The 13,325-nt window shown below is 38.6% G+C and overlaps 1 protein-coding gene across 10 annotated transcripts in view; it reads left to right on the top strand.

Moving 5' to 3' along the window:
• diaph2 (diaphanous-related formin 2) overlaps positions 1 to 13,325 on the top strand; it is a 364,217-nt gene that overhangs the window by 98,652 nt on the left and 252,240 nt on the right. For all 10 annotated transcript variants that reach the window (XM_079480319.1, XM_079480327.1, XM_079480323.1 and 7 more), the window contains 6 exons: positions 360 to 434; positions 553 to 622; positions 1,218 to 1,354; positions 4,490 to 4,598; positions 8,001 to 8,111; positions 10,378 to 10,490. In XM_079480319.1, coding sequence (XP_079336445.1) covers positions 360 to 434; positions 553 to 622; positions 1,218 to 1,354; positions 4,490 to 4,598; positions 8,001 to 8,111; positions 10,378 to 10,490 — 615 coding nt within the window. The remainder of the gene's footprint in view (positions 1 to 359; positions 435 to 552; positions 623 to 1,217; positions 1,355 to 4,489; positions 4,599 to 8,000; positions 8,112 to 10,377; positions 10,491 to 13,325) is intronic.

Genomic DNA, 13,325 nt, shown 5'->3' with positions numbered 1-13,325 from the left:
TAGCTAATTATGTTACACTATCCATTATCGGTTTTACTGTTATCTCCCATGCATTGCTTTATCTTCCTGTGGGAGTGCATGGACTGTTCGGGGTGCTCGGAGGAATGTGGGGCACCACACACAAAGACTTTGACCATTTACACTTATCTGTACTTAATTTTTGATGTGCTGCACTTAGAAATATTTACTTCTGTGAATCTGTTTTCAGGTAGAAGCAAACGGAAACTAAATGAATGCTTTCTAAAGTTCAGTTTATCTTCAAAACTTTCCTAACCTTTAATCAACTTGTACAGGTTTTTCACAGTGCAGCCTTCAATGAGTTTATGTATTCTAACGTGGTTTTCTTTTTCTGTTTTTAGCTGGGTGAATAACTTCGGCCATGAGGGTCTCGGACTGCTTTTGGATGTGCTGGAGAAGCTGCTGGACAAGAAGCAGTAAGTTAGGCCGGCCTCGCTGTTGCCCGCATAAGATATTCTCTTTCTTCAGTGCTTTTGGAGTGTCCATTCACACGCTCTTATTGCTCTCTTTGCTCACTCATTGTCTTATCCCCAGGCAAGAGAACATTGACAAGAGGAACCAGCATAAACTTATCCAATGCCTCAAGGCCTTCATGAACAATAAGGTGTGTTTAGAATTTAAAGGATAGTATCAGCCTTCAAACGTCACTCAAATGTCAGATGAAAAAGTATATTAAACCAAAGTAACCTGAAACTATTTAATATTACCCAGCTTTTAAAGCTCAGCTTTTTACTTGTCCTTAAGAATGAATACATTATTTATTCTTTAATAAATACAAATGTATCAAATAGAGACAATCATTCAGTTTGAACTATTTTTAACTGAATTAATACTTTTCAACCATGTTACTTTTAAATAAAATTGTATTTGGAAGCCTTTACTTAATAGGCTTAAAAAGCAATCGTCTTTTGCTTAGATATGCTCAATATCTTTTCATGAGCTCATATTGCGGTCAAGTGCAGTGCATTAAACCCAGAGTGAAAGACAAAAATGCAGGAATATGATTTTTTGTTCCTGTTGCCCTTTCTTCAGTTGAATTTATTAATCTTTAAACATATCTACATCTGTTTAATCGTCTCTATCGATGAAAACCTACATTTGTCCTTAGACGAGGGCTTCTTATTGTTTGGAGATCAAAGGGATTTAAATTGTGTTTTTTTCTGTGTAATGGTGTACAGTTAGTTCTGCTTTGTTTTTAGTTTGGCATGCAAAGGATCCTGGACGATGAACGAAGCCTCCTCCTGCTCGCAAGGGCGATCGATCCAAAGCAGACCGGTATGATGACTGAGATTGTCAAGATTCTGTCAGCGCTCTGTATTATTGGAGAGGAGAACATGTGAGTTCATCAGTTATCTGCTGCATACTGAAAACTTTTTTTATTCATATTTGTTAGAATATGACATTTACAAGCGACTTACAAGTAGGAGAGCATATACAATTTTTGTCAACACGCTAAACGGTACCTTTAGTTTAGAAGGCCATGTTAATAGGAGGATTAAAGCTTGAGTAAGCAAGGTAGAATACATTCTTTTCAGACACAAGACATAGACAGTTATAAAATCCCTTAAGGTTTTAATAATGTAGAAATATGCATTAAACATCACACTGTACTTCTGGTACACTTAGATGAGTTTCTGACAAGGAAGAAACACTCAGTTTAAGAAATGTTTAAAGATGAAGAAAACAAGATACAACTTTTTACTCATATTTTTCATTGAGAAGATTACAGCTTGTATTTGTTAGTAGGGGAAATAAGAACAGCCAAGATGTCAAATGGATCCAAGAGGTCTTTTTATTGCACTTATGTTTTTTATGTTGTTGTGTCTGCCACGATACCGGTGCATTGGTCTAGAACAGTGGTTCTTAACCTTTTTAAGTGCTCAACTCCCATCATATTTCAAACAACCCGTTTGTTGCACTGCACAGCTTTCCTTCTAAAATCGATTACAAACGTCCTGCATGACGTAATGGCTTTGCATTTTGGTTGTTATGCGTTTCAATACCCTCTGACCATCATCGTTATTTTCTTCCCTATTACTTCGAATGATCTTTTGTTATTAGTTAGCAACACAACTTTGTTTAAATATTATTTAAAATAACCCCTGAATTTTTGTATACCAATGGACTTATTTTGAAAGGAAGCCACACAATATAAAGTACAAAGGTGGACCGTATTCAAGTATTTTTATTCTCAGGTACATTTTCAAGTATCTGTACTTGATCAGTGTTTCTCCATTTTTCAAAAAACAACTTCACTACACTGTAAAGCATATATCACGAATGCATTAAACATTTTTTACCTTTAATACTTAAGTCCGGATGTACTAGGTTTGTAATGAGCTTAAGTACTTATCTTTTAAATGTACTTAAATATTAAAGGTAAAAAACACACAAATTTATTTGTAATGTGGTGAATTAAATAGTATTATATATGGGTTATAATGAAGTGTAGTTTTTTACAGTAAATACTCTTTACAGTAAAGCACAGATACTTGAAAAATTTAATTGGGTGGAGTAAAAATACTTAGTGACCCAAAAATCTAAATGCTGTCGTGATTTACTCACCCTCTTGTCATTGCAAACCTGTATGACTTTCTTCCTCAAAAACCAAAAGAAGATATTTTGAATAATGTTGTTAACCGGCCCCCTCTCACTTGCATTGGTTTTATGTCCATACAATAGAAGTAAACAGAGGCCAGTTCTGTTCAGTTACCAACTTTTATTTTTGGGTGAATAATCACTTTAAGAACAGTCCACCTCTAATAAACTCCCTACTGTGCACATGCTCTGATATTGTACGGTTTTAATTTCAAAGATATGATTCTTTAGCCCATTTGCATTTATGTCAATGACCACTGATCAGAAACTGCATTCTTCTACGATGTACAAAAAGAGTTTCAATGCAGAAAGATAATCATGCATTACTTCACCTTTCCTAAATGAGTGACTTGTGTGTAGTCCTATGAGAGGCGGTCTTTAAAGCAGATGTGTGCCGTGTTAGCCTTGTTGAGAAGTCATTAAGAAGCAGCATCTGCAGCCCGACGGTTTTTATCCACCGATCAGCACCTTCAGCCCAGGGATCCGTTTGACTATATAAACAAACACATGCTCATGATACACGCAGGTCGACTGAATCTGCGTGTGGTGGGTGAGAAGATTAGTGTTTTTTATGGATGTGTAGATGATCAGAGAGTGTGTAGATCTGTGTGACAACTGTAAAAGCGCTGATACTTCACTTATTTCCGAAACTAGCTCCTTCACCTCAAACGCTGTGAGTTGACACCGGCTTATGTTTAGGGCTGTCACATCAAAGCTCCTCTTTAGGAGTCGAGCAGGTGTAGCTTATTCTGTTGCCATGTTTGAACCAGCATGAAAGCTTCGCAACCCACTCACGACTACAACTTAATCACCTAGATCACGAAACACGGGTCTTGCATGTAGCTGTTCGACAAAATTTCCTCACTCAGTTTCTGTCATCATAGCGCGAGTGAGACAAGATGTGTGGAATGTAAGCTCACAAGTCTGTCGCTTTTACAATATTGCTTGTCATTGTTTAAACATACTGTTCAATACCAGTCAAAAGATTGAATAGAACACCTAATTATGTAAATTTGTATTGTTTATTTATTATAATCAATTAATGAATTAATAATAAATTAATATAAATAAATTATATTTTAGATTCTTTAATAATAAAAGCAAAACCGTGGAAACAATGCATTCACACAAATTAATGTGAATCATGTTGTAACTAACAGCAAAGTAAAAAAATATCTAATCTGTATATGTTTTAGTTTAGTTTTTAATGGCTTCACTTTTTGCAGCTTTGTATGCAATAAAAATGCGAAAAAACGGGCTGCCATCAGGCTAGGAAAGCTTAAATATATTATACATGTATATTATATTCATATATTCATATTTTTTAAAGGCCTAATGACAGCATGTGCGATGACAATTTCAGTGTAGATAAGACATACCCTGTGTGGTGGTCTTAACCGAATGGGCTATTTTTACACAAGCACTGGTTTGTTGTGCAATTATTAGAGTATTTTGTCTATGATGCATTTTGTAATTTCTTCCCCTCAGTCCTGGACTGCAGTCCACCAGTGTTTGAGTCAGCAAAACACACATTAGACCTTGTATAGTGCTTAATTTGCTTTTCCACCATCACAACTCTTTGTACTTCTCTCCAAACTCATCACTTTAGTTCTTAAATGTTGTAGTTGTTGTACTGTAGGCTTCTTCTTATTACCGTAGGGAACATACAGGTTGCTTTGGTATCGCCCACCTGGGCTATAACTCTACATAAAAGACTGTGACATTGTTCCAGCTTCCCAGCGTGAATGTCCAAGACTGAGATTACAAGCTTTTATCAACTCAGGTGAACATTCTGAGCCAATGTCACAGTCGTGTCTTGATAAAAACATGTTTACCTAAACACATTGCTTTCTGTCAACTTGTTTTCCCTCAGTCTGGATAAGATCCTGGCAGCCATGACCATAGCAGCGGAGAGGAATAATAAGGAGAGGTTTGCTCCGATAGTGGAAGGGCTGGAGAACCACGAAGCCCAGCAGCTACAGGTCAGTACGATGCCCTTTTGTAGAAGCAGAAAGAAAGCTCTACTCCGCCTGCCACTCCACCTTACGACCCACGTGCTGCCATTTTTCACACTGTCTTGTTTTAGACACATCTCATACACTCACGCTCACAAACCCGTAACGTGACTACCTATAGATCTTCAAAAGAGCTTCTCCTAGAAAGCAATGTGATTAAATAGGGATTGGGAGTGGCAGATGCATTGCACCCGCTGATAGTGTCCTTTATTTGCATGCCGCGTCTGCGTAGTATCGGTGCCAGATTCACTAAAGGAATTATGCAAATCAGATAAAAGCGAAATGTTGCCACATACTTTGTGCTGAATGCAATTTGCACGCTGCAATTCCCAATCTTGTGGATCGCTTCTGAGTGTTACTGTAGATTGTAGAGGAATTCAGCAGACCGCCACAAACTGGCACAGTTTACTATTAGTCTTCTGCATCACGTGTGGTCCTCACACCTAAAACGTTATTTCATAATTATAGATCTAAAATTTTAATTTGGATTGACAAATTATGCTGGATATATGCATGGTTCGAATGTTGTTCTCGAGCATTAATATAATTTGATTGGAAAAGTATATTCGTTTAATATACTGCCTGCTTTCCATGATCTGTATTAATATTACTTTCATTGCGACAAAATTAACGCATTCTGTAATGAACCTGATTTACATCAAATGGAGAGTTTTTACACGAACGAGGGCTGCTGCTGTTCACTCTTAATACTGCTGCAGAAAAAAAAACAAGAGACCACATAGTTTATAGCTACATGTTAAAGTAAAATGATAATTTTGTGAACTAAATTCCAAATCAAAAGGAGTTTTTTATTTGCAGAAAATTTAAATGAGACAACAAAAAAGATGCAATGTTTGCAGATACAACAAGGAAAAAAGTTTATATTTATGTTTAAACAACACAATATTGTTTCCGTGCACCTTTGCATTCTCTTAGTCTTTCACATTGCTGTTGGATGACTTGTTGGAGATTAGACTTGCCACAAAACATGCAGAAATGAAGATTAAATGCAAAACCGGTGTGGTCTCTTATTCTTTGGTGGCAGTCTTCTTATTAATAACAACATCCTAAAGTCTGTAATAAAACTGAGAATGCAATCCAATCTTTCAAATCCAGTTTATAGACTGTGCTTTATTCAATCATTTTTAGCTCTGTACTATATGTCAACAATCTTTTTGTTTTTACAAATACTTGTTCAAATTGACCAAACTGATACGTAATTCAAATATTACAGAGATCTCGATTAAGTTTGTTAGCAGCGCTCTCTGAGGGTTTCGGACTTCCGTCACAACAAACAGAGAGTATGGGACACACGTCAGCATTAACTTTCTATTTTATGTAACCTTTTTTTATGTGTTTCACATAATTAGCAGAATTCTAGTTGCCCTGGGTGGCTAATATAGATTTGCTCTGCATCGTGTCAGTCAGCGCTCGAGTCTTCTTGACTCCGAATGCATTTTCAGACGTTGGAGCCAGGTAGAAATTGGCACTACTGTCACTCAGAGGTCTTCTGCACCTCGACTTACTCTGACATGTAAACAAGTCCCCCATCCCTCTTCTCACTGTGTACTGTGGTCGTCTGTCAACCCTGCCACATACGCCCCGTTTTGGAAGCTGGCTGCTGGCTATTGTAATGGAACGGGAGGTGTATTATAAACCCTAATCAGCCGCAGCCAAGTCACACAAAGAACCCAGAGGTCTGTAAACTAGCACAAAAATCACGAAGGATACTTTATCATGTCTTCTCTCTTAGTATTTTTTCCTTAGAGTTTTACAGCCTGCTCCCAGAGGAACAGAATCTAAAGGGCAAGGATGCAGCACCACACCGGTATTCATCATTCGACGCTTCTCCGCAACCCGCAGTGATCTGTGACCAAGCACAACAAGCACCTCGCGCGTTCATTACCCGAATCGCCAATCTTTGTATTTCTATTGGAGATGGGAAAAAACAACAAATCCCTTTGATTTTATTCCTTGTTTCTCTCCTTTGAAAAAACAGGCCGTTAATGAAAAGAAGCGGCGCTAATTGTGAAGTAAATTAAAACGCCACACCGATGCGGGCGGTTCAAGGAAATTAAGCGCTTTAGAACCTGCGACGGGCTGCAGTGCCTGACTTTTTGAACGTGATTAAAATGCGGTTCCATCTCGGTGACGCAAACGCGCAAACTTGAAGCCGTCCCAGCAGTGCCTTTTTTAATTACTCTGCTGGAAGCCTCTGTGCTGCGGTAGCTCATCAGCGCACACTCAACCCAAAGTGAAGGAAAATAAGCTTGTCAACCTGCGCCAGCGCCGTGTCCGCAAAATAAACCCGGACGGGCTGTTGTGCACGCAGCTGACGATGAAATGCATTTGCCCTCAGGAAAACTCGGAAGAGTGATCCAGATTCACTCAGCGGGGTCTCTAATGATTCCAATCGAAATAATTGCTCGAAAGGGAATAGAAGAGTACATAAAAAGTTTGGATGCGAGCGAGCCTCGGAAACTGCTATATTTGGTAGAGTGCTCATCTTGGGCCCGTGGTACCTTAGACTTTGACGGACGGCAAGAATAGTGATCCTATGATCCTTGCTATGTGACCGGCTCACATGCAGCGCAGCACTTTAAATCACACCCTTGGACTTAAACTTATAGCCGTGCAAAGAGCATCCATTAACATCCAAATGCTCCACTCTATTCTGTCTTGTTGGATTTTTCAAAGTTGCTCAATCCCACCATCTCCAAACTGGTAAAGAGAAAACAGAATCAAAGCTATGGTCCTGCTTCTGATTTGTTTTCCTTAAGCAATGTGAAACATTGTATTGCACATGATCGGTCTTGTTTCCATCCATGTCTTGTGTGTTTCACCTTCAACGATACCTAAGCTTCAGAATGACGGATCTCCTCCTGGCCACTCGAAAAACATACAAGTGAATTACATGCAGGCCAACACCTACACCAAAGCCCAGACCAGGGCTGGAGAGGATATAGAAAGACGCTTCACATGTCCATCAAGAGGAATCCTACCCTTCTGTATCGATCAGCCAAACGAAGAACATTTCTCCCGGCTCCCTGGAGTCGCCTTTTAACCTGTTAAGAACCATCAGCACTCCTTTCTACCCATTGCCCTGATCCGATAAATCAATTAAAAATACACATCTGTTCAGCCGGACCCCCTCCTCTATCCTCCCAATCCATCTCCTCTACCCTTCTAGACCTTCATAGTGCCTTGTTCAATGCTTATATATTCATTTTATTTTGTGAAATGTAATATTTAGATTTTTGTTCTTAGATATATGGTGGTATACATAAGAGGCTGTAACAGGGTGCTACATTTCAATCAACACAATTTTGCTTGAAATAAATGGTTGTGTATGTGTGTGTGTTATTGCAGGTGGCGTGCATGCAGCTGATCAATGCTCTTGTGACCTCCCCGGATGATTTAGACTTCAGAATACACTTACGCAATGAATTTCTGCGGTGTGGCCTCAAGAAGATTCTTCCAGTGAGTTTGGCAATTGCTGCCTGTTTTTTATTATTTACAGTGTGGATGTTCATATTGCATCAATATATAAATACATAAAGGTTATAAATTAGGTGTAAATGTTATTGATATACAAATGCAGCCAGTTGTTATGTCTGGATGGAATATTGTGTTCAATATTTGCTTTGAATGCCGTCTCAGGCAGGCTCCAATAAAGTAAGATAAATCAAAATATAAGATACAAAACGGATGAAACACTGAAAAGTTAAAGTGATAGTTCGCCCAAAAATGAATTACGGTCAACATTTACTCACACTCTTGTCACTTCAAACCCCCCAAAAATTATATTTTGAAGAATGTTGTTAACTGTCACCCATTCACTTGCATTGGTTTTGTATTCATACAATAAAGTTAATGGGTGCCGCTGCTGTTAGGTTACCAACTTTCTCCGAAATAGCTTATTTTGTGTTTTGCGGAAGAAGTCATACAGGTTTGAGATGACATGAGCGCAAATAAATGATGTCAGAATTTCGATTTTTGGATGAACACTTTAAGGGATTTATTGGACAAAATTAGTTCACAAAATAAAGCAAACCATTTTAGGCAATGTGGGTATATTTACAAAAGATTTGTAGAAAGCAAAAAGGAAAGGAAATAAGACATACATTGACCGCAGTTATTTTTGTTATAATATCTGTTAATTCTCTCTTGTAGAAAAAAGAAAAACAAAAATTCCAAGGCCTCCTTAAATTCTTTCTAAAGAAAAGCTTTAGTTCACACTCCAAAGAACAATTATGCAACATACAGTATTTAAAACATCTTTGATAAAATATTGGAATCAAAGCGTCTTCACTTTTGGTCACTACTATTAATTGACATGATTTGAAATGCATTTTAAATGGTGACATCAGTTAAAGTGTAACTTTGACCCTTTTCTTTGTATTGGTACAATTTCTGTAGTACATTTAACTAAACATTTTTCATCTTTCTTCTCTGTGTTTCTATTTTAGCAATACAAAACTGCCAAATTACACTTTTAAGCGGTAGAGCTGATGTGTGCAATTTCTTTTTTAATAAAAATTTTTGCACCTACATTTTATCAACTTTGTAGAGACTGCAAAGAAGTGTATGTTCTGCTCAACAATTGCAAACAGGGGAAGAGCTCAGGAAGCCTGTTTGCTTTATGCAATTTCATTTAATGACGTTAGTGATTCCAAATAATGGCACATTTTTATCTTTAAGCAATGAATGCTGAAAAACAAACAAACAGCATACAGAACAATTTTAAACTTTTGAAGAATTGAAGCAAACTTGATGCTTGTATGGTGTCCTCTTCCCTAATGGGACAGCTTTGTTTCATAAAGGCTGTTCCCCCACACATCATTATCAATCAGCACACAGATCCATGCTCCATTCCGCCACAAAGCCCGCAACCAAGCCGGCACATCACTCACAATCTCATTTATGTGGGCATTTCCTCACTTTTAATAAGTCATTTTGACTGCTCCCCGTATTATTGCCGCAATTATTATAATTATCTCAATCTACCCCCGCATATGATGAGATTATCATAATTTATGAATAATGTATTTGAAAGTTTAATAGGACAATTAAATATGACATTGTTCTCTAATTGTGAATAATGAGTTTCTAGGTTTTAGGATCCTCAGAAAGGCAAGAGCAAAGGAAAAGAAACAAAGCAAGAGAAAAAATGATATGCACATGGAGATGGGCTCAAAGAGAGTTAGTGAATGGTGTCTGATGAAATGGAAATACACATTTCTGGAAATGTACCGTTTGTGTGAAAGAGAGCGTTAGTCCTGCCTCCTACTGCGGCAGTGCGAGGATTCTGTCTCTCTGATTGGCTGTTCCATTAAGACAGATGGCATGCCTGAAGTGCAGCCCGCTGATTGATAACTACAGAAATTGGGTTACATTTGGCTTTTCACCGTCCATAAACTACACCAGCAGTGATTCATAGTGGAGTTAAAATGAAGCGTTTTATTCTTCTCTTCTCAGACCCTCTTACATATGTTGCAGGTATAGATAGCAGGACAATCTGTTTACTATAGAAAAACAGATTGAAATGTTGACACGGCAGGTTGACAATTTTTTGTATAAAACTTACGAATGTAATTGGCATTTGTGTTTTAAATCAGAAACAAGGAAGGGATATGGGGTAAATCCGTATTACAGTACCTCCATCTTTCTAGCGCATTATCTTTAGTTATATACCTGCTGTATGAAATCTCGTCGTTTACCAGGTCACTCTTTCTTCTCGCAACAGGAGCTGAAGGAGACAGAGGAGCTCGACATTCAGTTGAAGGTGTTTAATGAAAACAAGGAGGAGGATTCCATTGAGCTGTCTCATCGGCTGGACGACATCCGCGCCGAGATGGAATATCCTTTTTAACGCTGCCTCACTCATGTACACGACCATACAGGGCAGCCGTGGGGCCCTCGTACCGCTTTTTTAGCTGACCCGCAGGTCTAAAGACGAGACCCCGGTTCATTTGGAAGGGATTTGAGAATACTTTTTTCTCATTTCCAGTCTTGCCTCTGGCAACTCTGATGGTAAACAAACCTCTTCACATCAACACATGCACGCAGCGCACATATATCCCAGCATCCTCCTCTGGCCCCGAGCTCATTACACTGACATTGCAGAGCCACAGAGAGCAACCCTCAAGCTCAGCCTAACTTTTTTTTTCACTCTACGCTTAAATCTGCAGACAGACCATGCTACACGACCACAGAAATCCGTTCGCATCTTTCTTGGTTCTCTCTCTCTCTCTCTATATATATACACAAATGACCTTTGAGATAACACCTATGTGTACGTGGTAGCCATATACAGTACATTTACATTACATTTATAATGTAATGTGTAGTAGTGATTGGTATGCATCTAGTTTACTCTAACAAGTTCAACAGCAAGCAAAAACATATTTACTACATTTGTTTTAACACAGATTTTGTTTTTATATGCGTGTGTGCAGAACTCATGATCTTTATCATTGCGCCCTCATTCTATTAGCTCTCAGAGGGGAAGCTTTGCTGAATTGATGGAAAAGCCAGAGTTTTAGTTCAGGCTGTCTGGACTAATGATTTCCGTGGGCAGCCAACTGAGTAAGAGACATAACATTTGTCTCTAAGGACAATTTGGCATTGATCTGTAAGTGCCTTGTGTAATATGCGTGTCTAAACAACGTTCTCCCTCAGTCTTTCTTTTCCCCTTCTTCTCTTTTTAAACACTTAAGGGTGAATTCACTGAGAATGAATTGTGCTGTTTATTTGCCTGGGCTGTCTGTGTTGTCTTTGCACCCGATTCACTAAAGGAATTATGCAAATCGCGTAACGAAATCTGTGCTGAATGCAGTTTGCTGAGCCCAATTTTTGTTCCCGTGGGCCGGTTCTGAGTACTGGATACAGAAGACTACAGTACAACTTTTTGGCGTGCGGTTCCTTACAGTGATTGTAGAGCATTTTTGTACCTACTAGTCCAGAATCTTGAACATGCTGACATTTGACATTAAAGGTAGTTAAGGGCCTACTCGCACCGTCCCATCGAATGGGTGCGGTTCCTCGAGATTCAGCTGTCACTGTAAAAAACATCTGAAACACAGCTCACATGTGCAGGCGTGTGTCACCGCGGCCAAAACTACTACAGATATTAGGTTTGTGAAACATAATGCAACGCTGTGTGTAACGATTGGCTTCATGATCATTAAGGACGCAAGGGTGATTTCAAAGCATAATGAGCTGTTTTCTCTCGTATCGCTCTCGTGTGACAATGACATCATAAGCGGTTCTGTCTGCGCAGCGCATGCATGAAGTTAAACACCATACTTCTAAGCAGTCGCATCGCATACTGGCACTGTTTAGTAGATTGACCCCGAAAAAGGGGTCAAGTTTTCCCCGTATGTTTTCTCTCTGGCTTTATGCATATTAAAGGGACCGTTCACACAAAAATTTTAACCAGTCATCATTTACTTACCCTCAAGTTGTACCAGATCTGTATACATTTCTTTGTTCTAAACAAAGAGAAACACAGAGAAATATATTTGGGTTTTTTTATATTTGGAAGGTTTTTAACCAGACAGTTCTTGGCCACCATTGACTACCAGTGGTAGTAAAAAAATGCCCTAATACTGTTTGCTTTCCTACACTCTTTAAAATATCTTCTTTTTTGTGCAACTGAACAAATACAGTACATTTATAAAGCAATTGTTCCTACTATAGAAGTCACTGGTGCCCCAGAACTGGTTTGGTTTCAAGCATTCTTCCAAAAATCTTTCTCTGTGTTCATCAGATCCAAAACATTCATACAGATTTGAAACAACTTGAGGATGACTTTTCCTTAAACCATAGAACTTTATAAGTATGGCACATAATTTTGGGTCCAGTTCTGTTCTGGCCGCTGTAGCAGTTGAATATTAATCTGAAGTTGGGCAGTGTGATTGATCGACCCTCCCTTTCTGGTTTTTGTATGGCTCAGCCCAATGCTAATCCAGCTCATGTTTATGTATCACATTCCCCCCACCAGTACATCACTGCGAACATGCCAAAAATACAAATATGCACGTGTGGGCCTACATTAGAAAGCGCCTATCCGACACTTTTTCGCTGCTTCTAATGTGTGGAGAAAATAATTTGCTTTAGCAGATCACCTGTTATCAGCAATAATGCTTGGAAGATGTTTGTATTCTCATATTAAGTTGACAGAACATGGGATGCACTTACAACCTCCAATGAATAAATAAAATGATCGAAGTTAATTAGAAAATGTTCTGCAGTGCCGGGGCACATCGGTTTGCTGAACCGCTCCATGACAGCACTGGGACTAGAGTTGCAGAACTGTAGCCCAAACTGATGCAACAGATTTTAAGATTGTATTTTTCAGAGTGACAGCCTTGATAATGAGGGTGTGACCAGAACAACCAAGTTGAATACATTTATATCTAATATAAAGGTTATAAAACAGCTGGGCTGAGATAATACAGATTTTTTTAATGATATGTGGACAGTTCCATTGGACTATTGATGAAATGCAGCCTTTTTGATTTGTTCCTGGTAGAAAAGATGGAATGTGATATTGTTCCAGTCCAGGCGGTGCATCACTCTGCAGTCAGTTTGTAAATATTTCAACAGACTCTGTCAAAACATACAGCACATGTAGTAAACCAGAGTACATTTTTCATCGCCTTTTATCTGCCATTTTTTGCTGATATTTAC

Source organism: Barbatula barbatula, assembly GCF_947034865.1.
Source record: "Barbatula barbatula genome assembly, chromosome: 18".
Lineage (NCBI taxonomy): Eukaryota > Metazoa > Chordata > Actinopteri > Cypriniformes > Nemacheilidae > Barbatula > Barbatula barbatula.
This window is presented reverse-complemented; position numbering and strand designations above follow the sequence as displayed.